General features: G+C 40.5%; 1 protein-coding gene across 2 annotated transcripts in view; it reads right to left on the bottom strand.

The window, feature by feature from the left end:
* The window catches only part of SIDT1 (SID1 transmembrane family member 1), a 103,809-nt gene that overhangs the window by 50,442 nt on the left and 27,168 nt on the right, over positions 1-26,199 (bottom strand). For both annotated transcript variants that reach the window (XR_008391145.1, XM_053663140.1), the window contains exons 2-4: positions 15,928-16,049; positions 14,751-14,921; positions 2,449-2,494 (exon numbers count right to left, since the gene is read on the bottom strand). Coding sequence is in view for 1 of the 2 variants with exons in the window: in XM_053663140.1 (XP_053519115.1) it covers positions 2,449-2,494; positions 14,751-14,921; positions 15,928-16,049 (339 nt within the window). In the remaining variant the exon portion in view is untranslated. The remainder of the gene's footprint in view (positions 1-2,448; positions 2,495-14,750; positions 14,922-15,927; positions 16,050-26,199) is intronic.

Raw genomic sequence — 26,199 nt, 5'->3', positions numbered from 1 at the left:
TGTTGCTCTTCCTTTCTCCCTCCCTTCCCCTCTCTCTAAAAGTAAATAAATAAAATCTTCTAAAAATTTTTAAAAAATAAAAGTTTGACTGTACCAACCAAAACAAGTCTCGTATTTTAGGACTCTTATAAACCTAACACTTTAAAGGACAGACAAAACATGTCAAAACTTAATTTTGCATTCCAACATCCTCATTACTAACCTTATTTAAAGAATCAGAGCAATAAAGATAGGATATTTTTCAATAATCCAAAGCCTTCAGGTGGGGCAGGGGTGGGGAATCCCAAGATTAAGAACTGTCATTTAATGCTGCTATTTGGAAGTCTGTTCATGCCTTGTAACAGATGGTATCACTCCTGAGAATGCACTTGGCTTTGTGCTTTCATTTTGGAGCTTGATTCAAATGCACACAACACAGGGATCTTCCAAAGGTGAACCCTCTGGAATCACCAAGGGGTGCTCTTGCTTCTCAGTGAAACCCACGTCTCAAACTCAAGAGCAATGTTGTGATTACTGTTAGCAAAAATGAGCAACAGATACAGCTACCTATTACAGGGGCTGGTTTTGTGCAAGAAGTAGACACATACTAAAGCCTTAGATAAGGCAAAATATTATCAGTCTCCTTTATCTCTAAATTGCCATAAACCCCATATATATATATATATTTTGAACCTTGCCTTAATAATGTAACTTTTTATCAGAAATAAACAAATAACAAGTACCCAAAGCAACAGATGGAATTTAGGCCAAAAGTCATTATCTTGGGCCCTGATTACCTGCCCAGTTTCTGTAACTTGTTTCTACCTGCAAGAATAGGGGCAAAAAGTGATGGCAAAGGTTGTCTCAGAATGTGCAATAGTTGGGGTGAGCCTATAGGAGTGGAGAATCTTTTCCACAGTTGGGGAGGATATAAAACTCAGGCCAATATGGGGACAATTAATAGTAAGGTAAGACTTTCACAGATACTGAAGAGTTTCTATTTTGTTTTATTGGTTTGTTCTAAATATATTTCATTCTTGTTTGGTGTCTATATGCAAACTACTTGGGCTTTAATATTTATGTAGCATTTTATAAGAAAAGGAGCCCATAATGTATAATCGTCGCTGGGTTCTGATCTACAAAACGGAAGTGCATTACAACATTCGGTATATCCTGTTTACTGTAGCTCTGCACAGAACCATTAGGCTATACTCATTCTGTAGCTGGGGTGCAAGTGTTTTCCTCCCTTTCCAGATGTCTCCCACTGCACCTAGCAACCAGTGCTTTCAAATATTTCATGAGTTAACTAGGCAATATATGTTGAGGGCAATGGTTTGCAAGCCTGTAGTCCTTCTATCACTGGGTGGCAGTAAATAGCCACTGTGGACGCTTTCACTGCCAAGAAATTTAACTGCATGTGTGGGAGTCGGCTCGCACAGGTTAGGGGAGCTGATGGTACAGGTCTCCCCCCACTTCTGTGTTCACTGACCACGTCAGTGGCTTGAAGTTGATCATGGGGAAGATATTTATGCCACAGAAATGGGGAAATGCTACAAATCAGGGTTTTCTCTCTGAAAACTAGTTGCTAAATATTCATCATGGCGTAAGTGGCTGTAATAAATTCATAATAGTGCCCATATAGTGTTGATCCCAGTTTTAGTATATTCAAAAGAAAAATTAATTAGCCATTTATGACCAAACTGTATTAGAGCCTGCAGAAGATTTACAATAAATAAATATTTACATTAAATAAATCTGTTTTAAACTGCTGCATAAACTTTACTCTCAGAAGCCATGAAAGAATAAAAAGAAGGTAACTAGAAGTGTCACAAAAAAGCAGCCTGAATAACTAAAGTTTTCATGTATTTATTCTGAATATGATTATGATATAATGTAGAGCACAGCGCAAATTCTAATTCTTATTATAATTTTTCCAGCATTCTTATTCTCTCTTTACACAGGTGAAACAATTTATTGCATCATAACACTGTAGAAATTAAAATTTGTTCCCTTTTTTTGTATCTCCAGGTCAATTAATCCTTTGTGTATCTGTGTAGTGTTGGGCTGGCCTTCCGCTTTCTGAGCCCAGTCTCCCACCCTCGCCCTGTCCTGATTATCTAGGGTCCGTGAGGGCAGAAGGTGCATCTTTCTCTTCTTCATCCTGCTATCCCCAGCACCTAGGACAGTCTAACACTGGTTGGAGCGTAGTAGGCACATGGTTTGCTGAATGAAAGTTGAGCTCAGGAACATCTACAAACAAATATCATGCTTTCCATTTCACGCCAATTTAGGTGATAAGATTAAATGTTGTGTCCAAAATCCTAGGAACATGAATAATATTCCAAAAATACAAATATATCTTCAGTTGTGAAACATGAACAGCAGAACCACATGCTGACTCTACTTGTTCCCATAGTTTCTTTGGGTAAAACTAATAGTAGAGTCATGACCTTGATGCCTTCCACTTACCTGGGGTTGAGAGGGGCTGGCAGTGAAGTGAAAGGCAACATTTGTCCTGAGAAGTTCAAGTGGGAGAGGGGAAGTGAGAAAAAAGCATAACAAGTTAGAAAGCAAAAATTATTTAAAAGAAGACAATCTTAAAGTACATGCAAGGACAGCCTTATGCTTTGTGAAGGGAGGGCTGTTCTCATCAAACTTACAAAGTGAACTGCATGGAAATTTGGTGGTTTCAACTCTCAAGAAGGACCAAACTGGGGAGGGAGTCAATCTTATGTCTTCGAATACCCATGAAGTCATACCTATACAAGTAAGTACTTGGTTTACTTTTGTAGGCACATTTGCCTTTGGATTCTCTTAAGATTTTATAATCAAGCACAGGATTTAGGTGTCAGAAGTGGGCTGAAAGAGAAGGAAAAGATTTGAAGTCCTTGTGGACAATGAAAATAAATGTCAAAATAATTTTGAGGTATTCATGGCAAAAGATAATTTTTTTTAAATGTAATGAATAGATAATCACTGTGGTAGGGTCCCTAGGGTAGGAGTGTGCTTTTCCTGCCCGCAAGCTCCTCCCCAGTGGTCGGCCACACCGGCTGAAATGCTCCTCTAAGATTTTGTTCTCTGTGGCTCAGGCATTGCCGTCAGGATGTCCTTTTCTATTGATTATAAGATCTTAAGAGAATCCAAAGGCACAAGTGTCTACGAAAGTAAAGCATGAATAACACCAAAAGAATATAATGGAGCTTTCTCTCCAGTGAGTAATTTCCTGTGAATTATTCTGTCAGGCACTTTCATTTTCCTGTGAAAGGCAGCAGGGATGGAGCACCGAGGAAGGAGAGGCACGGCTGAGCAGCACAAGGGGAGCACCCAGTTGCGGCACTGGACGCTCTCCTGGGTGACCATGTGTGAAACAGTCCAAGGGGCTGGGAAACACAGACAAGTTTGGTCCTCACTACAGTTTCGTAAGGGCTGCTCTGGCCTTTTATTCTTTCTAGATTGTGCCCCATCTTTACCCGTGAAGGTCATCCATGCAAAGCCCACTGCACACTCTCAATGTGTGTACCTGGGGAATGGCATCCCCCCACCCCTCCAATGTGGCCCGTGTTTCTGGGAATCTGGACCTGAACTTCTGGGAATTCTCACCTGGACTTCTTCTGGGGCCCCTCCTCATAGCCTGGTGCTCTCTAAAGAGTCTTTCTCTCTATTTCTAATTTTCCTTTAATAAAAATTAAATAGTTTTAAACAATCTTATTAAAGATTCCTTTAGAAAGGGCATGTCAAAACATGTAAATAAGAAGTTTGTAATTGGAGGTGTTGTTTAAAAGTCATACAATTTGAGCACTATTTCTAAAGATAATGATCAATAATTTAGGCTGTGGGCAGCCTGGGCTCAGAATTTAGCAATGGATACAATTTCTATATGTCCACTGTCAGCAGAAATCCTCATCAGTGTCGAGGATGGGTTCTGCTGAATGCAGTTGAAAACATGTGCCATTAAGTCACCTAAAGAGCCAAAGTCAGTGTCAAACCCAGTTTTGTGTGTGCTCCTGAGAAGCCACAGCCAGAGAGAGAACCCACAGTGCTGTGTGTGGCTAGGCAGTGGCCTCTCTGCGTGGGGAGTGTCATCTGCTGTTACCAGGGCAACAATTCTGTTCGTTGCCAGGTCAGGGGAACAGAACGGACACTGATTTTCTTGGCTAGCAAACAGACAGCATGAAGGTTTCCAGAAGCAACCAGTTTTCTTTGGCCAGAAATTTGGCTTTTCATTCTCTCCTCTCACTTGAATTCCAGTTGTAACAGAACATAGGGGCATCAATATGAATTTTCTGAGTCTTTTTCTTTTTTCTTCACTAGTACAAAACATACAAACATTGAAGACATTGTTCTTCTTCAAGACTGACACATTTGAGTCCTCTCTTTCACATGGAGTCAACAGTGTGTGCAAAATAAACACTGTGTCTATTCACATGAAAAGTTCTGCTTCCTTTGCCGTAGGCTCTGACAGAGGTACGCAGAAAGGTCTTCTGAAAGTTTACTTTATCAAGGGTTGTTAGCCAACAGGACAAAGCCAGGTGAGACTCACCTTTCATTCCACAAAAAGAGGTATAGAGACTTCATTTTATTTGTTTCAAACACAGAAAACAAATGTTTATTCAATAAAGGTAAGAAAAACTGAAAACTGACTTATCCCCCTTGTTTTGGGTAGTTTGAGGAAGAGGGAAAGAGAAAAAGAACAGATGGAGTCAAGAGATGTGGGTGAGCAGATGAGACAGAAGAAGAGAGGATGGTGGGAAAGAGAGAGAGAAGCATGCACAGGAGAGAAGAAAAAGGAAAGCGGGTGGGAAGGGAATAAGTGAGAAGAGAGGCAAGAACAGAAGCTAAGTAGCTTTTGAGGCGAGTGCCAGAGAGGACCGCAAGCTTCACGGCATGTTATCCACTTTATGACAGCAAGTGTCTGTCACAGAGCAGAGGAGGCATACTAAACCCCTGCTGTGTTGTTTAAGGAAACTATACCCTATTATTCACCTGGACTGCCAACTGTAGAGTGTCACTTCCTGTTACGTCCTGACTGCCATCTGTCAGGACTCCCTTCGTGTACCCAACCCTTCCCCCAGTGCTCTGGGCCTGTCACCCTCCCATTGCTCTAGTCTAAGTACAGACTTTGCCTGCATGCGCTAAATTCTATCCTGTCCTCCCTTCTCTGGGACTTTGCTCATACAAAATCCGGCTGTCCCATGAATTTTATCTGCCCTCGTACCCCTTGGTTTATAAATATACTACTCTAGTCTCAACCAAAACAAATAACACGTTTTAAATAACACACATTTGTTATTTTCAAAACGAATAACACAAAAATGCTCCAACACATTTTCTCCCTTTTCCCTGCATGTCTCTACTTCAATGTCGTTTTACGTCCTCCTTCTCCTTCACAATCCAGCTTCTTAAAAGTGTTCTGCTCTCATCTCTCCCTCGTTCTGTCCTCTTCCCACAGCTGTCAGGATTCTTTTCTACTTTAAAACGTATCAGGAGCCTTTTCTCACCATTCCCCTTAAGTTGCCTTTGCTAAGGGTAACGGTCACCTCCTAGTTGTTAAATCCACTGACTTTACCTGTGGTATTTGGTACTGACAGCCACTCCTTGTCTTGAAACTCTTTCCTGCCTTGGCTTCTGTGACACCCGCTTTCCCGTGTTTTCTTCCGCACATCGGGCGGTGCCTATTCCCCTTCCTCGATAGTTCCTGTTTCTCAGATAATGCCTTAAATGAGAATGTCATCCACAGCCTTGTTTCTTATCTCATTTTCCTTAGCCACCTACATTTTCATATACAGATATACATGTGTGTATATATATATATATATATATATATATATATATACATATATATATTTGATATGAAAACATTCTGGGTGGAGGGGGCAAAGGGGGAAAAATTGGGACAACTGTAATAGCACAATTAATCAAATATAATTAAAAAAATCACCTATATATTCAGTTGCTACAAAAACCACAAAAACGCCAGTAAATCTCAAGTCTCTGTGTCCAGCCATGTCCAGGCCTGTCTCCTGAGCTCCAGTCACAGAAGACTAATCACCTGCTGGGCTAGTGATTAGTCCCTCAGCACTTCATCGCCACGTGATTAAGATGGAATGTTCGATCATTTCCCTGGTCCTGAACCACTAGGTCTCTTTGTCAGGAAACCTCACCAGACTTTGGACATCTTTGTTAAGAGTCATCTTGGATTCCTCCCTTTGCATTACTTCCCATTTGATTCATCACCAAATCTTACTGATTCTATTGCTGTATAAGTAACCTGGATGCACCTGCTCTCACCTGCAGCCCCATCTTTGCCTAACATAGCATCCAACAAAACAAACAATTTTGAAAAGTGATGTAAACTGTTACTGTAGTCCACCCTCAAATACTAAAGGATGATTATATTACACAGAGCACAATGGTCTAAAAACTTCTTCACGCATTCATTTCCTTAAAAAAACATACTTTTCACAGCATGGTAGCTGAGCTATGTCCCTTAGAACCCTCTCTCAGAACAAAGACTCAAGATTCCCCACGTAGATCTTGAGGCTGGAAGGCTGCAAGCACTCATGTAGGACTATACGTTTTATTCCATCACATGTATGTTGAATTTGTGAATGATCTCCATATATATTTATTACTCTTTCCCCCCCTTAAAACTTTGTTGCTGCTACTGTATGTTTAGCCTCTGTTTTTTATTCCTCTCTATTTGAATATCTTTTAATTGTCCTATTTGCCTCTACCCTCTCCTCTCTCCAGTTCATCTTCCACATCGACATTAAAATCATTTCTAAAATCCAATCTGTTCATGTTATTCTGTTGCTTAAAATCTTTTAGTGGCTTCCTTCTGTAACCTGAAAGGTGAAGTCTAAACTCCTTACTGCTTCAGACAAGATCTCAGACACCAAGGACAGGGAACTGCCGGTATGTTCCGTCCCATTTCCTCTAACTCCGCCTTAGGCGCCACGTGGACCAGCCCTCCTGCCGCGTGTCTGCCCAGTCTGTGATGTGTAAGTCAGACCTTTCCGCTGAGCATCATGACGGCATATCAACACTCTGGCAGACATCCGTACTTCAAGTTTAATGTGCACCAAAGTGAGCTTACCATCTTTTTCTTCCCTCCTCAAAATCCTCATTTTTTCCTTAGTGGCGTTACCATCCACAAGTTAGAAGGTCGTCTTTGACTCTCCCATTCCACTTACTCTTCATATCCAATCAAGTTTTGTCAATTTTACCTCCAAATTCTTCAGTTCATCTTCTTGACCACTGTATCAGTGTTCTAATCTTTCTGCATGTAGTCTTGTTCTCTTCAAATCCATTCTCTACACAACTATCACAATTTAGACAACCGCCTCCATTTCTCAGCAGCCCTTCTGAAAAGCTCCTCCCATCACAGGATCAGGTGCCTGCACTCGCTCCTGCTGCCTCCTGCTCTTCCTTGTCTGCAGCCTCACGCTCAGCTGCACACCCGGCCCAGCAGTTTGGGAAAACAGGCCGTGGGAAGCTGTGTGCCTGTGTGTGTGTGCGGAGGCGAGGAGGGATAGTTAGACGACAGGGAGTAATGCTTTAAGGCGGAACTTTATTTTGAAAGCTGACTATAAATAAATACATGTTTCATGGACTTGAGAAGTATTTAGGGCAACATAAAAATTGTGAGGACAGTTTTAAAAGGAAAATAGAAACAGAATGTTATAGTGGGAGGAGCTCAGAATTGGGAATTAGAATTAGAATCCAGTATTGATTTTGCCTTTTCTAAGTGTGTGAGTTTGGACAAGTCACTTAACTTCTCTCTGGGCATCAGTTTGCTCATCTGTAAAAATGAAGTGAATAGATTAGATTCCCCGGTCTTTCCATTTTTTAAAACTTATTGCAACAACATGGATGGAACTGGAAAGCATTATGCTGAGTGAAATAGGCCAGGTGTTGAAAGACAAATACCATATGATCTCACCTTTAGCAAGAAGCTAAACAACGAAATGAACAAGCAAGCAGAATAAAAACAAAGACACTGAAATAGAGGACAAGGGGACAGTGACCAGAGGGAAGAGGGAAGGAAATTTAAGGGGGGAAAAGGGGAGGGATTTGGAGGAACAAATATGAAGGACACAGGGATGAGAACTAAGGGGGGTGGAAATGGGAGGGAGGTGGGAGCACAGGGGAGGGGGCTGGGATGGGAGAAATAGACAAAAAACCGTACTTGAAAAATAACTAAATAAAATTATTTAAAAAAAAGAACCAGAATGTGTTTCATATACCTTCTACCCTGCTACACAAAAACACATAATTGAAACTGCAATGTTAGAAGCTTAGAGTTGACTTTCAGCGTTTCTCAGAGCCTAGAGTGCAGCTCTCTCCCCGGTCCTCAGCCCTTGCCCTTTACCATCATCCTCTGGGGTTCTGGGTCACCAGCAAGGCTTGTGGGGGACAATCCAGAGCCAGGGAGGAAGAGGCACATATCTCAGTAGCCATCTCTTGTTAGGCTTCTCTTATTCTCATAAAAGCCCTAGTAACTGGGAGTATTTTGAAATGCTCTGAATATCTGACTCCTGAGGTCAAGTCGCATTGCAAGAAGTGGAAGCGGAAAACAATGAGATGGAATAGTTGCAGTTTCACCAGTATGCACGTCCTTCATTCACACTTGCACAGAGTTATGACCTCATGACTTCAGTTTCACAGAATTCAGTCCTCCAAAGGGTCTAATTAACCTCACAGAACAGCAGCCCCAGCATTTAAGTGCACTGCCACTAAGTGACAGTGGCAGGTTGAAGACACAGAAACAGATTAGGAAAGGCAAGGCTGGAAGTTGGAAATGCACTCTGTCCAAGTAATGTGCTCCACCTCCTTCGAGTGGTATAACCATGAATTCTTATATTGTTTATATAATAAGATTTAATTGTTAAATTGATTAATCACACTAAGCACAATAGTTAGAAATTGTTTAAAGGTAGTAAGTAGTTCTCACTTCGGCTGCACATTAGAATCACCTAGGAAACTTTAAGAAAATACATGCTAACGACCAAACCTCCTTCTAGAGACTCTGGTTTAATTGATCTGGGTGGATCCTATCCACCAGAAAAACCTTTCCCTGCTCTTCTTTTTTTCGGGGGGCATGTGGGAGGAAGGTGGTGGGAAGGTGGTTCTTTGCTCTTGAATTATTATGTCACCTTTTTCTAAGTCACATTAATGGAGGACTTGGAAAAATGCTCTTATTCTCCATCCTCTGACCATTCGTGCATCCATCTGTCCATCTGTCTCTATGGGTGTACACCGTCAGGGGGTATAGAGAAGACCAAGATAAATATTTGATTGCTATTAGCACCTCCGGTGGCCACAGGCACTTTTTATAAATTGCCTTAAAAAATTAAGGAGCACTTTATAAAAGAACAGAATAATATGATCAGAAAAATAAGCTGCAAAAAGTAATATATACTACGTTTAAATATTCTGATTTAAAAAATTTATTCAGGTATAACACACATAGGAAAGTTCACAGGTCATAAGCATAGATCTGAATGAACTCTCATGAGGCAAACGTAACCATGAACTTCCTTTTTCCTTCCTAAAGCTACCACTCTCCTGACTTCTAAATTACAGAGTAGTTCTGCCTGTTTTACACTTTATATAAAAGGAATCAAATATACATGGATTCCTTTGTCTGGCTTCTTTAGCTCGACATTGTAAATTTTTCCATGTTGTTAGGTACAGCAATAGCTTATTCATTGTTATGGTTGTGTAGTAGTCAATTAAATGAATACCACAACCACACATCCAGGAGTTGGATGTATTACTAGGAGTGGAGTTGCATTGCCAGTCCTTTCAAATTATAGCAATTTGGCAGTTGTAGTGAGATCTTGTTATTATTTTAATTTGTAATGCCAACAGCTAGTGTGATTGCTGTATTTTTGGACCATTTACATAGTTGCTTTTGTAAAGTATCTGTTCAAGTCTTTTGCCTATTTTTTTTTTACAATGGGCTCACATGTCATTTTTATTTAAAAAAAATGGTATTAAAAAATACTAGCCATTCCAAATAGTTGACTGCAGTTTGGTTCATTTTGTCCACTGTGGATTTGTTTTCTATTTCATTTTTGTGCTCTTATTACTTCCTTTTATTTTCTTTGAGTTTTATTTTCAGTTCTTTTTCCAACTTTGTGAAATGGATACTTAACACACTGACTTCCAGCCACTCTTCTTCCCTCACGTGTACGTTTGAAGCTATCCTGTCTCCTCGGGCAGGGCTCCTGATGCAACCCCAAAGTTCAATGTCATATTTCCACTATCATGTGTTCAAGTTATTTTCTAATTTTTATTGTGAGTTCTTCTTTGACTTATAAGTTACCTAGAAGCAAACTACTTAATTTCTAAACATTTGTGAATTTCTGTGTCATTTTGTGGTTGATTTCTATCTCAATTCCACATAAAGGATTTCAGTCCTTTGAAATCTATCAAGATATGCATTAGAACTTGGTAGTTTTGGTAAATGTTATATGTGTACTTGAAAAGTTTAGTCATTCTATCATTCTGGGGTTCAGTTTTCTAAATACATTAATTAATTCAAATTTGTTAATCACATGTCTGCTCTTCCATATCAGAAATTGACAAACTTTTTCTTAAAGAGCTAGAGAGTAAATATTTAGGCTTGCAGACAATCATGTCTCTGTCTCAGCTACTCAGCTTTGCAATTATAGCATGAAAGCAGCCATTGATAACATGTAATGAATGGGTAGGGCTCTGTTCTAATAAAACTTTATTTACAAAAACCAGTGGTTAGCCTATGAGCCATAACTTGCTAATGCCTGTTTTATCTAATTACTCTGTGTGTGTGTATAAATATAAAATTCTTGGTCTGCTTGTTTTATCAGCTATGGACAACTCTCCCATGAAGAATGTAGATTTGTCCAGTTCTTTTCATTCTGTAATTTTTGTTTTATATATCAAACCGATGTTACTAGACACATACAAATTTAGAGCTTAAATTTAAGTCTTCTTAGTGGATGGTTTTTAGAAATATGAAATGTCCCTGTATCCCTAATAATGCTCTTTACATTAAGGAATATTTTATATAATATTGATATAGTATACTAACTTTCTTTTAGTTAATGTCAGTGTGGTATTTCTTTTACTATCTTTTTAGTTGCATCATTTACATATTCTTTTATTTAAGGTTGTACTCTTGTCAGCAACATATATTTAGTGTTCTTTTAAAAAATCCCACTTGACATTTTATGCCTTTACTTGGCATATTTGAGCCCATCTGTATTATACATCTATATTATACATATTATTACCCTTCTGAGACTCTTCTTTTTCTACCCCAAAGTTCTAGTGAGAAGCGCAGGTCACAGAATTGTTTTCTCAAGTGTAGTTTCTGCTCCTGAGATTGCCTCATTTTTGCCTAACAACCTGTCTCTGTTTCAGTGAAGCTGAGTCGAGACCTGTGTCTGGACAAACAGGCCTGTACCCCGCTGGGTACCCCACTCCCCAGGCCAGTGCTCGGACTCAGAGGTTCCAAGGTTCTTCCCCACTAGAAGCCAGAGGAACAGAAATGTAGGTGGTAAATGGGTACAGCAGCCAGGAGTTTGCCTGTTTCTTGTTATTGATTGGTAGGAATTCTTTAGGTGTTCTGCATGAGTCCTTTGTCATTATGGGTGTTGGAAATATATTCTCCTAGTTTATGCCTTACCTTTTTGTTCTTTTCTAAAGATAGAATATATTGATTACACTATTACAGTTGTCCCAATTTTTTCCCTTTGCCCCCCTTCACCCAGTACCCCACTTCCCTCCAGCAATACTTTTTCACTTAGTTCATTCCATAGGTTGTGCATATAAGTTCTTTGGCTTCTCCATTTCCTGTACTGTTCTTAACATCTCCCTGTCTATTTTGTACCTACCAATTATGCTTCTTAATCCCTGCACATTTTTCCCCATTTTCCCCCTTCCCCCTCCCAGCTGATAACCCTCCAAATAATCTCCACACCTATGATTCTGTTTCTGTTCTGGCTCTTTGCTTAGTGTGTTTTTTTTAGATTCAGTTGTTGATAGTTGTGAATTTGTTGCCATTTTAATGTTCATAATTTTGATCTTCTTCTTTATCTTAAATAAGTCTCCTTAATATTTCATGTAATAATGGCTTGGTAATGATGAACTCCTTTAGCTTTACTTTGGGAAGCACTTTATCTGCCCTTCCATTCTAAATAATAGCTTTGCTGGGTAGAGTAATCTAGGTTGCAGGTCTTTGCTTTTCATCACTTTGAATACTTCTTGCCAATCTCTTCTTGCCTGCAAAGTTTTTGTGTTTTTTTTTTTTTTTAAAATGAGCTGACAGTCTTATGGGAACTCCTTTGCAGGTAACTCTCTGTTTTTCTCTTGCTGTTCTTAAGATTCTCTCTTTACCTTTAACCTTTGGCATTTAATTATGATGTGTCTTGGTGTGTCCTATTTTGGTCAAACTTGTTTGGGACTCTCTGTGCTTCCTGGACTTGTATATCTATTTCCTTTATCAAATTAAGAAAGTTTTTTTCATTATTTTTTTCAAATAAGTTCTCAATTCCTTACTCTTCCTCTTCTCCTTCTGCTATCCCTATGGTTTGGATATTGGTACATTTGGAGATGTCCCAGAGGCTTCTTATACTATCTTTGTTTTCTTTTAATTCTTTTTTTTTTTTTTTTTTTTGCTGTCTGGTTGAAAGCTTATTTCTTCTTTATGTTCCAAATCATTGATTTGAATCCTGAATTCTTCCCCTCCACTGATGGTTCCCTGTAGATTTTTCTTTATTTTACTTAGTGTAATGTTCATTTCTTCCTTTATGTTGTTGCTGTATTTAATGAGTTCTTTGAGCATCCTGTTCACCAGTATTTTGAACTCTGCATCTGATAGATTGGTTATCTACATTTTGTTTAGTTCTTTTTCTGGGGTTTTGTTCTGTTCTTTCATTTAGGCCATATTTCTTTGTCTCCTCAATTTGGCAGCCTCCTTGTGTTTGTTTCCATGTATTAGGTAGGGCTTCTTTGACTCCTTGTTTTAGTAGTGCCTATTATAGAAAAGGCACCTATAAATTATGTGGGGTGGAGCTTTAGGTAATTGCCAGGGTGGAGCAGCCCACTTTCCTACTTTGTGGCTCTGTATCAGGGGAGAGCTCAGAGAGGACAGTGCCACTGCCTGGCTTCTGGAGGTTTGCCTGGCACTTACTCCATTTCCATTTGTTTTTACCCACTTTCCATATGCGACTGGAGCCCTTCCAGCTGTTCCTCTGGTAGTGAATCCCAGACTGGGTGAGTTTATGTACATTCTAAATCTGTGCAGTCCCTTTTAGCCATGTCTCCTGAAAATCCAACAGTTTCTTCTGCCACCCCAACCCCCACTGGTTTTTACAACCAGAAGTTTTAGGGATTTATCTTTCTAGCACTGGAATCTCAGGCTGTGCAGTCTGGCCTGGGGCTGGGATCACTCGCTCCCAAGGTATCCCTCTTGATTTTTACCTACCACATGTGAATATGGGGCTGCCCTTTCTGCTACCACCGCCTGTCCATACCATGCCATGTCTCCTCATCTCTACACCTTTCTCTCTGAGTCCATCCTTTTCATCCATCTGGATGAATGTGACTTCTTTATATCCTTGGTTGTCAGATTTCCATACAGCTCAATTTTCTGACTGTTGTAGATGTTATTCGTTTTGATATCTAGTTGTAATTCTCTCTACGGTTGCACGAGAAGGTGAAGCGTGTCTACCTATGTCTCCATCTTGGCCAGAAGTCCTATCATTTTGTTCTTTTAACAATACTTTTGATAAGTACAAATTCTAATGTTTATATAACCAATATAACAAAACAGGGTGGGGAAAAAGGTACAGGGTAGGTTTCAGTTGTTTGTATGAAAGATAATAGAAAGTTAATAAATAATATAAGAATAAACTCTGTGTTTCATGTACTCTCAAATGTAAGCCTGTTTTTCCCCACCCCATATTTTCATTTAAAATGGATTTAGAACAATTAGAGGGAAGGAAATGGTTTGAACCCTTAAAATGCTTTGAGCTTAGAGTTGTATAGTACAGAAAAATCCCTGAAGTTTCTGGCTTTAAGATGAACCTTAGCCTTTCTGTTTAAATTTTACACAGATTTATACAATGTTTTACAAAAGTAACCTTGGGCTGAGAACAAATCCCTTGGAGACAATGCCATCAACTGAATTTGTTATACTTCGCCTCTAATGTAAACAGTTTGCGATAGTGTTTCCCAACTCAATTTGTCACAAAGAATGGAAGTGCAAGGAGAAGGAGGAAACAGTCTTTAGTTTTTGCACACAGAACAAACCACATAACATATTATTTTCCACCTGTGTACATTCCTAACCTGGAAGGAGAAAATTGGAATAACAGTAACAACACACAAAAAAAAGTAATATAAGGTCTTTCTTAAAACAAAAACCAAATTTCCTCCAGGAGAGTGGCACTGGTGAGTAATACTAAATATCCAGTCAGCAGTGACTCCTGCCTGGACTGCAGACAGGACAAGGCCCTCATCCAGACCCCTGAGAACAGACACACCTATGAGGTCAACCACCCTTGTCTGCACCAGTCCCCTGCTACCTCCCTATTGCACTGAATATATAAGGCCCTGCTGCCCAGTGTGAGCAGGAGAGGTCAGAGGGGGCTAAGGCAGTATGCCATGCAGATAATATCCCTCTAGAGTGCAGATGTAAGGAAGGAAGCTGGACTGAGCATTTACAAGCACTGGAAGAGCAGACCAGTGAACAGAGAGAGGCCCCGGGGAAAACTGCTTACTGTAGCTGGAAGTGCTTGATCTTGGTAACCAGCAGTTTGTAGTGGGCACCCAGGGGTGCCATAGATGCTATATCTACAAATATCAGTTGTTCCAGTGGTCCTGTTTCATTGGTTGCTTCTGAGGGACATAAGGTGCGGCTCACTTCTTGGTAGTTGTAGGTCCTCTGGTATCTGCAGCAGCCAACAAAGGGAAAAACCAGCCAGAATAAGACAGGGAGACTCAGTGTAAAGCAGGGAAAGAAGTGTACTGCATTTCACTTCTCCCAAATTTGTTTTCAAGCCCTTATATTTTAAGCTTCAGACTGGACCTATTGACAGTGATTTTAGAAGCAGTGTACTTTGGCACAGGGCTCTGTAGCATAGTTACAGGGATATGAGGTCTGTTTAGTGCTGACTAGCTCACTTACACAATGTCTATGTTACGCTAAACCATCCTCCTAATTCAGTGAGAAAAACATCAAATTATAAAAAGGAAACTATCCTGATAAGGCAATCAGGTAAATCCATTTTTCCATTCTTTCACTAAATGGAGCATAAAACTCCAACGTTCAAGTCAGTATTTTAATTTTCAAATTCCTCAATCTTTGAAAACAATTTAACACATACTATATGTCACATCTAAATGCCCTCTGGGTTTTTTCTTATAGTTCTGTAGTGCCTTGTATAGTTTCCCCCGTGAAAATATAAACTCCATGAGGGCAGGGTTTTTTTGGTTTTCCCCACTGTTAGATCACCAGCATGTACTACCTAGTGGTGCTCAGTAAATACTGTGAATGAAGAATGCATACCTGGTGGGCATTCTGAAGAAGGAAGAAGTGTTACTCATGTAAGTTGACTGCTGGGCCTTGCCCTATACTCAGTGAATGACCCACCAACCAATCAAGCGCTACAGAACATTTATTTAATCCTGAATAGGATTAAAATGATAGAAGTTCTTCTGGGTGCTACATATGTAGGCAGAGTTCTCATGTGAACTTCAAAGGGCATGTGAACTTCAAAGGGCGATAGAGCCACACACGTCAGGGTATGTACCACAACTTGTGTTTGCACTGAGCGTGCATAATATGTCCACATTCCAAATGTCAGATTTCTCGTTACACTAGGGAAAAGACCCACTGGGATCTGGGCCATTGAAAGAAACAATGTAGTGGAACTGTCTGGGAAAAGGCCCACTTACAGTCCTTGGAAGAGCAGAGGAACCTGCCAGGACAGCACCTCTTTCTGCTGGCGAACCACCACCAGGACCGGGTAGTCGAGGTTCTCCGAGGAGCTGTTCACATACACCCGCACGGCATTTACCTGTGGGCCATGGCAGACATAGGTAACACATATCACACATGCACAGGCACACACATCGTAGCTGCCACCCGAGACTCTGAAAAACTTGCATTTCTCACATTTACTTCTGGCCATGGGCAATCCCAGTGCCTGGGTTGTCTTTTCCTAATTCATCTTATAACCACAGTGGGCTTCAGCCTTGACTGCACGTTCAAATCACCAGGGAAGATGTTCAAAAGAACGGATGCCTGGGCCCAACTGACTTAAGTGGTCTTGGGTGAAGCCAAATTGTGGAGGCTTCCAGTGGTGGGCTGAGGGGTCCCAACTGGGCAGTCAACACGAGATTTTGAGAATAAGCCCAGAACTGAAAAAGAAAGGTATTCATGTCCTTTACTTCTATTTTGAATATAAATGCTAAAGATACAAATGTCTCTTTTAAAAAAGACCTACGAGAGTCTCAATCACTGACAAACTTTATTTTCACTTTGAGAAACCATTCTGTGCTTCAAGCCAAAATGTTATTGTCATGTTTTATTAGAGACTAGCAGATGGTCTAAAGCTTCCCCAGCAACAAATACCAGAGGGGCTGAGTTTTGTTCTCTTTGTGCTGCTCCAAGGCATAAATCAATCCCTGACACAAAGTACATTTTTGTATCATTGGCTATGTGGTCCCTTCCAAATACACATGTCATCCCACGATTTGTCCTCATGGCTATGTTAGAGACAGGAAATCAAACTATGGCCCTCGATCTAGAGGGTTTGGGTGTTTTCTTTCAGTTTTTACAATACCATAGGCAACATGGAAGGAGCAAAATAGAAGGAGGGCAAGGTAAAAAAGAAAAAGTAAAATTTGATCTTTCACATGAGATTTTTTTCCCCACTAATGTATTAAAGCCTTAGTGTTCTCTTGAACACTCCTTTATTGGGGGAAGGAAAATGAAACAAAAAAATCCTACAGTTAAACCTTGAGTATCTATCACAGGTTCAAAATGGAAATGGAGAGGAAACAGAATAGTATGGATATCACATACTACCATCTGGTTCTCTTACATCATTCTCCCTGATTAAGCCACTTTGATTTGTTAATGTTAAAGCAGTCCAAGAGTAATTTAGTAATTTGATAATAAGTACCTGCTCATGAAGGGAGCATTTTCTGTGCCTACACTCCACATGTTTCTATGGAAATCTCGCTGCAGCTGCTAACTGCCAAAACCCATCTCTAGTGCAGGCTTCCTTCCTAGGTTCTGGATGTTCCGCAGGCGCCTCAAATGCAACTTGTGAGAAATGGCATCTATCAATCCCTTGACCTCTAACTTTCATCTTTCCTGAATCCATTTGCTGGTGAATGGCCCCACTATGCAGCCATCTAAGCCTGAAACCTGAGACTCATCCTTGATTCCTTTTTCTTCTTCAGCTTTCTCAACTAACAGGTCACCAAGTTCTGCCCCTCCTATGACGGAGTTCATACTGTCCATGTCAAGACCCTCCCCTCCACTCTCAGAGTTCCATCCTTTATGACTGTGAACCTCCTTGATGGCACCTTATCTAGTCTTCTTATGCCCAGGCCACACCCCCTCAGATGACAATTTCATCTTGGCATTCTCCTGATGGAAAGGCCTTCAGTGGCTCTGGGAGTTTTCAGATTTACCCTAAAGTAACAAGAATAGTATAATAAATGTTCACATACTTATCTAGCTTTCATTTTTGAATCCTCACCCAAGGACATTTTTTTTTTCATTGTTTTTAGAAAGGAAGGGAGTGAGGGAAACATTGGTGCGTGGGAGAGGCATCAATTGGCTGCCTCCTGCCCCAGGCCGGGGATTGAACCTTCAATCCTAAGTATGCGCCCTGACAGGGAATCGAACTCGAAACCTTTTGGTTATGGGACGATAGTCCAACCCACTGAGCCACACCAGCCAGGGCTAATCTAGCTTTAATAATTATTAGGAGTATACTGTTTAATTTCATTTATACTTCCTATTTCCCACATAGACCCTTACTGGATTATTTTAAAGTAAATACCAAAGACTTTACCATTTCATCTATAAATAGTTCAATCTTTATCTCTAAGAGATAAAGCCTCTTTTTAATATAAACATATTTCCATTATTTTACTTAATAAAATTAATATATTTTTAGAATGATCTAATATCCATACAAGATTTAAATTTCTTTATTTGTTTCAAAAATCTATTTTCTTTAAGATTCAACATTGCATTTGGTTGATACGTATTTTGAGTCTCTTTTAATTGGAAGGCGTCCCTCCTTCCTTTTTGGGGGTGGGTGGGTGGGCATTTTCTTGTAAAAGAGAGCAGCTCACAAAGAAGCAGAACCTGAAGTAACCACATTCTAGATTTTGTCAATTGTCTCCTGTGGTGTCTGCCTTTGAACAGACTCTTTTGTCTCCTAGATTTCCTGTAAACTAGTAGTTAGAGCTAGAGGCTTGAGTAAATTCCAAGAACTGAATTTCTTAATCTTTTCCTTGGATTGTGTATCACAGATAAGAAGATTTTTACCATTCCAGGTTCCTGAGACCTAGATTTTCTTCTAGTATTTTATGGTTTTATTTTTATAAATAATAGTATACAGTATGAGAAATGATGTCGATTTTATCTTTTTTAATGGTTTTTTAGTTCAACCAACACCAGTTATTAACAAGTTCATTTTTGCTCCACTGATTTGAATCCCTCAAGGCACTTCTTGATCACTGCCTGCTTCTGTAATTTCTTTGCCTGCCAATCCCTCATGTTATACCCAGCTAGGAAAATTACAGCTAGGGCATTACCCAACTCAAATCTGCAGTTCCTGGAACAGGGTAATGAACAAACATCCGGGAACAATTGGGTTTAAAATTCTAGCCAAATAAGGTAACTAACCCGGCCCACCAGAAAGTGCCCGCCAGCAGCAGCACCCACCAATCAGGGACCCTCGCCGTTTTTAAATAAGCCAATAGCTAACCGCCACCTCTGCTTCTGTATGCCTTTGCTTGCTTGCTAGAAAATATAAATACCCAGTAGTCTGTAAGCCAGGCGCGACTTCCGTTTTGTAGCTCTGAGTAGCTACGTGACTCCGATCACAGTTGGGGAAGTTCGCCCCTGCGCAGGAAAATCTTTGGCTATTAAAATTTTTATCAATTCGGTTCCGGACTCCGAGAGTGTGTATTTACCCGCCGATCGTCTACAACACCTCACATGCACAATTACCTGCTGTTCCTCAAAAGGGCTATGCCCCCAATGACTGGCCTCCAGATATCCTTATCTCTGAAGTTCTCTGTGGGAAATCTTCCCTAATACTGCCCCATCCTACCAGATGGACTCTGATTACCTTTATATGGTATGTTAATACTGATACAGGGTGCAGACAGGGGGGCCCCCCCAAAAAATTTAGAAAAGTGTCCAGAATTCAAAGTGTATAGGAATATTGGAGAGACATATAAAATGTCCTCCCCCCTCCCCCCAGGGGGAAGAAACGAATGGAGCCAGGCCATTGAGAGCTGTTTTGCATAGCAACAGTTTTGCAGCTAACCTCTGGAATGATTATTTAACATATCTATAACCTTTAAATGGTTTCATAGATATGTTAAATAGCAGTGGCCAAGTTTGGGGCTGAGGCAGAAGGGAGAAGGTTGTGGCAGGGACTCAAGATGGGAACTAAGGGCTACTCTCCTGAGTGAGAAGGGCTGGGACTCAGGAGGATGTAACGAGGGGCTGCGCTCCTGAGTGAGAAGGGTTTGAACTCAGGAGGATGTAACTAGGGGGACTGAGGATGAAACTTGGGGAACTCAAGATGGGAACTAGGGTCTGGGCTCCAGAGTGAGAAGGCCTGTGTGGGAGCTTGGAAAAGACTGGCTCCAGGACACGAAGTGTCCCCGCTTGGCCAGATGAGGGAGAGCCACGCGGTTTCAGCAGAGTGAGGACCCCCTCTTGGTGAGGTGAAAGAGGGAGCCACGCGGTTTTGGCAAGGTGCGGACCCCCTCTTTCCCAGGTGAAAGGGAAAAACCACGCAGCTTTGCCAGAATGGAGATCCCTGCAGCCAGGTCAAGAAGATAGCCACATGCTTTTGGTGGAGTGCGGACTCCTGCAGCTTTGGTAGAAGAGGCCCATGCGGCTTTGGGGTGCCCCCTTTGGCCACGTGGCCTGAAAAAGCAAGAGAGACTTTGACTGGAACTGGGTACAGAGGACTCTTGCCAGTGGACCGTGAGAGGGTACCACAGTACTTTGGATTAACTCGAGATCCTGCACAGTGACACAGCTGACGGTGCCAGCGGCCTGCAACACAGACGTGTGCTCTTCTCCTGATTTACGGTACCCGGAGTTGGGACAGTGGGAGAAGGGAGCGCTGTGTGGGTGTAGGTGTACAACCTAAAGGACTTTGATATTTTAGTGGTGGCATTAGGCCTGAATAGCATTAAATAAACATTTTGTTTCCTTTTCACAAATCTCTGGCATTAAGAGATGTCTTTCCAATTGGCGGCGGACAGAAGGGCCCAGTAGATTTTAGTATTTTGTTTTTGGGAGGGGCCCCTGTTGTATAGCAGTTTTTGGCATCCCTAAGTGGGCCAAATATTGTATTGCCCCTCCCTCGGACCTCCTCTTGTTCGGTAACAATACCACTATGAAATAATAGAAAATGTATATTTTATATATAGTCCCTGCTCCCAGTTCCTAACACAGGGCTCCTAAAACTCTTAAAAATTCCCAAGTGTTATGAGCACTAGGAGCATCTTTTGCTCTCATATTTGAACTTTGACCCTGGTTCTCGACAGACCTCCTATATCCCTTGGAATTTCCTAGGTGATAGGAGTCTTTTTTGCTCTAGTGAGGAAACTCCTGGAGGGCTCCTGGATAGCTTCAGGATGAGAGCTACCAGAAAGACCAACTGAGCCATAAGCAGAAGGTTGGAATTTTCAGCTCCACTCCCCCATCCTCCAGGAAGGTAAAGGGCCTAGGGACTGAGTTAATGATTGATCATGCCCATGTGATGAACCTTCCATAAAATGTCCCAAAATACAGGGGTCAGAAAACTCCTGGGTTGGTGAACATATCCAATGAACGTACACAGAGCCAAGCTTCCTAAACTTCACAGGGACAGAAGCTTCTGCATCTGAGAGCTTTCTGGAGCTTACCCTATGTGTCTCTTTCCTATGGCTGTTCCTGAGTTACATCCTTTTATAATGAACCAGTAATCTAGTCAATAAACTGTTTTCTTGAGTTCTGTTAGCTGCTCTAGCAGATAATCGAACTTGAGAAAGCAGGTCATGAAAACCTCTGATTACAGCTACTTGGTCAAAAGCAGCAGTGACAACCTGGACTTGCAATTGGTGCTCTGAAGTGGGAGTTGGGCAGTCTTGTAGGACTGTGCCCTTAACCTCTGAGATATGAGTCTAACATCAGGTAGGTAGTGTCAGAATTAAAATAAATTGAGGGGACCCTCAGCTGGTGTCACAGAATTGATTGATGTGTGGCAAACCCAACTCTGGTGTCAAAAGTGTTGCGAGTGTGAGGAGAAGAGAATAGGAGTGAGTTTTCCTGTAAACAATCACAAAGCATTTTTTTCCATGTGGTCAAATTTACTACTGTTTTCTTGGACATTTCTTCTATGACTTTTTAAAGCTGAAATATAATTCATGCACCATGCAACTGACTCTCAAAATGTACAATTCAGTAGTTTTCAGAATATTCACAGAGCTGTGCAATCATGACCACTTTCTAATTCCAAAATATTTCCACCACCCCCCAAAGAAGCCCTGTATCCATCACCGGTCACTCCTTATTTCCTTCTCTCAGTACCTGGTAACCACTATTCTAATTGCTGTTTCGATGGACTTGCCTGTTTTGACATTTATTATAAATGAAATAATATACATGTCCTTTGGTATCTGGCTAATTTTGCTTAGCATAAAGTTTTCAGGGTTCTTCCGTATTGTAGCATGTATTAATATTTCACTTTTTTTATTGCTAAATAATATTCCATCGTATGAAGATACCACATTTGCTGATGTACTCTTCACTCGATGGGCATTTTGCTGGTTCCTACTTTATGGCCATTACAAACAATGTTGCTATCAACATTTAAAAACATCTTTTTAAAAATAAAGCTATATTACCTTTACCAAAATGCTATCTCAAGTTTCTATAAAATAAACTAAAGTGTATTTTACCTTAAACTTTGAGATTTTTTTTTCTTTTTTTTCTGCTTGGCTCAGGGAGCAGGTACTCTTATTCTTAAGCCCTGGCTGCGAGTGGCTTGCTTTAGACACAGTAGAAATAATTAGCAGAGATAAGTATCTAACAAGAAGATTAGGTATTTATATGAGTAAAAATAACATCTGCAGTGACACGATAAAAATGATACAGACCATTAAATCACATACATCAAGGGATAAACTGATCACCAGCTGAGGTCAGAAGGAAGTCTCCCCTCATGGTCTAATATTGTACACTTACGCAAATTTGAGGGTTTTGTGCCTTATTTTAGAGCATTCGTTATCATCTAGCCTCAAATATAAACTACTGGCTTTTGATTGTCTTCTCAGAATTACCAATTAAATTACCTTTTTTAAAAAATTGTTGTTCAGGGGCAGTTGTCTCCATTTTCCCCTCATCACTCCCCCAACCCCAGCCATCACCACCTCCCACCCTCGATCCTACCCCCTTTAGTTTTGTCCATGTGTCCTTTATACATGTTCCTTGACAATCCTTCCTCAGTTTCCTCCCCCATTATCCCCTCCCACCTCCCCTCTGGTTTGTTCTTAATTTCAATGTCTCTGGTTATATTTTGCTTGCTCGTTTATTTTGTCAATTAGGTTCCACTTATAGGTGAGATCATGTAGTATTTGTCTTTAACTGCCTGCCTTATTTCACTTACATAATGCTCTCCAGTTCCATCCTTCTGTCACAAAGGGTAGGAGCTATCAACATTTATGTACAAGTTTTGTGTGAACATATATTTTCAATTCTTTTGAATATACGCCTAGGAGTACAATTGCTAGGTGACATAGTAAGTGTATGTTCAACTTTTTAGGAACTGCCAAAATGTTTTCCAAAGAGGTGTATCATTTTACATTCTAGCAATTTACATAACCAGCAATGTATAAGGGTTCCGAGTTCTCCAAGTCCTTGCCAACACTTGTTATTGCCTGTCTCCTTTATTATAACTATCTTAGTTGGGTGGTGGGACAAGTGGTATCTCATTTTGCACCATCTGTATTTTAACTGTTAGTTTGCTTGCCTGGCTTTCTAGGAAGCTGCAGAATTCATCTCTGGCATCCCTAGTGCTAACAGAATGAAGTAGCTTAGAAGCATGCTCACTTCTGAGGTTTGTAACACAAATAGTCGCCAGTATTATAGTACAGTGCATTTTTGTAGAGAACACATTAGTCTGGCTTAAGTTTACAGTAGTCAGAACTATAGTAAAACCTAAGGAAAGTTGTGAACTAGTCAAGCTTCATCTTTAGCTTGTTTGCTTCCCTTTTCTTTACCTAGAATCCAGCCTCCTTCTTCCTTCTTAGACACTTTGTGCCGAAAGGAATTTTCCTCCATTTTACTTCATGCTTTACTCTAAGGTACTGCTTCTTAAGTTTCTATTGAGCAGATCAGGAACCTAACTTTAACATGCACATTTTCAATAAGCATGCTGGGGGTTTCTGACACACATGCATTGAAGCCCACACTTTGGGAAGTACTGTTTCAAAGAAACCATCTAGTGGGTGTGCCCCATTTGTAAGCAACACATCAACATCTGGAAGCTGGTGTCTGGTAGGACTGAACCGGCTGGCAGGAAGGGGGCCTGCCAGGAGAAGAGCAGAGCAGATGTATCACTGCCATGGTTACCCCAATCTGCTGTTCATCTCCACACCCAAATTTTATTCCTGGTCTGGCTCTTGTAACTCATTTACTTTCTTGTTATTTAATAATGATCTTACTAATTATAATAAAAGCAAACTCAGATATACTATTAGAATAAATTGCAAAAAATATATGTTAAAGTAGGAACTAGAAGACACTGGGCAGCTTTCCAAAAGAACAGATAATGTTCTTCCCCCAGGAAACAATAAAGAGCCCTGTTCACAATTTGCTTTGCCTTTTCCAAAGCTAATGTGCATCTGTGAAAACTGGATTACATTTGTACGGTGAGGTAAGATGTGTAAGGACAAAACTAAATGAAGAACAGGGTGTTGACCATGCATAATGGACCCTGACACCTTGCAACACACCATTCTTAAGAGCCAAGATTTTTTTCCCTGTTGCTTCTTCCTACTGTCAAGACAACAGATCACTTTTATTACATAGATTTTGTTTTCTTCCTGCATTTATTACAAGCTTAATATTATATTACAGCCAAGGGGGAAGAATTCTTTAAGTAGTCCCATCTCTGATATCATATAGATTAGAGATCATGAGACATATTAAAACTTAGACTCCTTATAAGCTTTGAAAATATGTCAGCAGGGAAAATTTCAGAATTGTAAGTAATAAGGTTCTGTGGCATAAAGAAAATCAAAATGAATTTAATTCAAAATCTAGTTTGGTTTTGTTACAGTAATGAGGTTGTAGGCTCTATTAGCTGGAGCAATTAGATTAAGAGTCAGAGATTATTGGTTTCCATTATTAAGCACACCACTGTTTTACGCACATCACTGTTATTAAGATCACTGTGTGATCTCAAAAAATTGACTCCACTTACAATAGAGCTAAAGTACTTTTTGTAAGTGGTTCCTTTTCCTAATGTACAATTGTTTTAGTAACTTTGTTGTGCTCACTTGTGTATATCTTGGGGGAGGTGTTTAGATTCTCTGGTTCTTCCTTCTTTTCTTCCTCCCCTCTTTCCAAACTTTCTTCCTCTCCTCCCGTGCTCTCCCTATCATCCATCAAACATTTCACTGGGTCAGGAGCTATGGGAGCGGGGTGCAGTGGATCCACTAAAGGCAACCCTGTCCTTCAGAAGCTCAAGACCCAGTCAGAGAGACAAATGGTGTTATCACCAACAGTATAATGTGATGCCAGTACTGTAGCAGCAGGAGCAGATACTGTGAGCACATGGCGGACAAAGCAGTACCACGTGAGGGAGTCAGGCAAAACAACACAGAGGCTGGCCAGCCACTTCCCAAGTTATAGTGAAGGAGGGCACATCCGAGTAGGTCCTGCCACCGCCTGCCTGGTGCATGTAACCTTGACGCAGTGTAGAGAACCTTCAATCTGGGAAAGTGCTCAGGGAAATCATCCAGTCCAAAGGTTCCATTTACAGGAGAAGTGATATGACTTCTCCAAAGAAGAATCATGACTACACCCCAAGCTGCTTGAGTCACGGCCTCCACACAATGCTTGGCTACATCATGCTACCATCACTGTTTTGGATCCCCAGTGCCACTGAACATCACTGCGGATACAGGCTTCTCCTATCATTCCACTGTGAGATCTTTAAATTTCTCCTACTGTGAAACTATGTGTATAAACTCCATACATGAAGGGAAGAGACAAGCCAAATACTTGAAGGTGTTGTTTATACATATATAAAAAATAAAATATCAGTATCTTCAATATATACAAAGAACTTTTATTCTCATGAGAAAAATTTAAAAATAGAAAATATGTAAAGGATATAAACAGCAGCTGAAAAGGAGAAAAATGACTAAAGAACATGTGAAAAGATGTTCAGCACTTTACACTCATTAGAAAGGTAAAGCCTGCACCATATGGCAAGACCACATTTACAAGAATGTAGAGAATCAGAACTCTTGCATATTGTTTATGTAAATGTTATTTTTTTTAATTTTTGAAGATTTTATTTATTCATCTTTAGAGGGGAAGGGAAGGAGAGAGAGAGAGAAATATCAGTGTAGGGTTGCCTCTTGTGGGTCCCCTGCTGGGAACTGGCCTGCAACCCAGGCTTGTGCCCTGACTGGGAATCAAACCGCAATTGTATGGTTCGCAGGCCCGCACTCAATCCACTGAGCTACACCAGCCAGGGCTGCTTATGTAAATGTTACTTGACACAACCACTTCAGAGAGCAAGTTGGTAATCTCTACTAAAGCTGAAGATGAGTTCACATTATAGTCCAGCATGTCCACTCCTAAATTTATACATAAGAAATGCTTTCTTACATATGTACAAGAAATTCCAAACCAGAATGCTCATTGCAAGCACTTGTAGCAATAACAAAATTTGGAAA

The sequence above is a fragment of the Artibeus jamaicensis genome, unplaced genomic scaffold (genome assembly GCF_021234435.1).
Source record: "Artibeus jamaicensis isolate MK-2021 breed Jamaican fruit bat unplaced genomic scaffold, CSHL_Jam_final contig_3126, whole genome shotgun sequence".
NCBI lineage: Eukaryota > Metazoa > Chordata > Mammalia > Chiroptera > Phyllostomidae > Artibeus > Artibeus jamaicensis.
The sequence above is the reverse complement of the archived record's forward strand: the minus strand, read 5'-3'. Positions and strand labels throughout refer to the sequence as shown.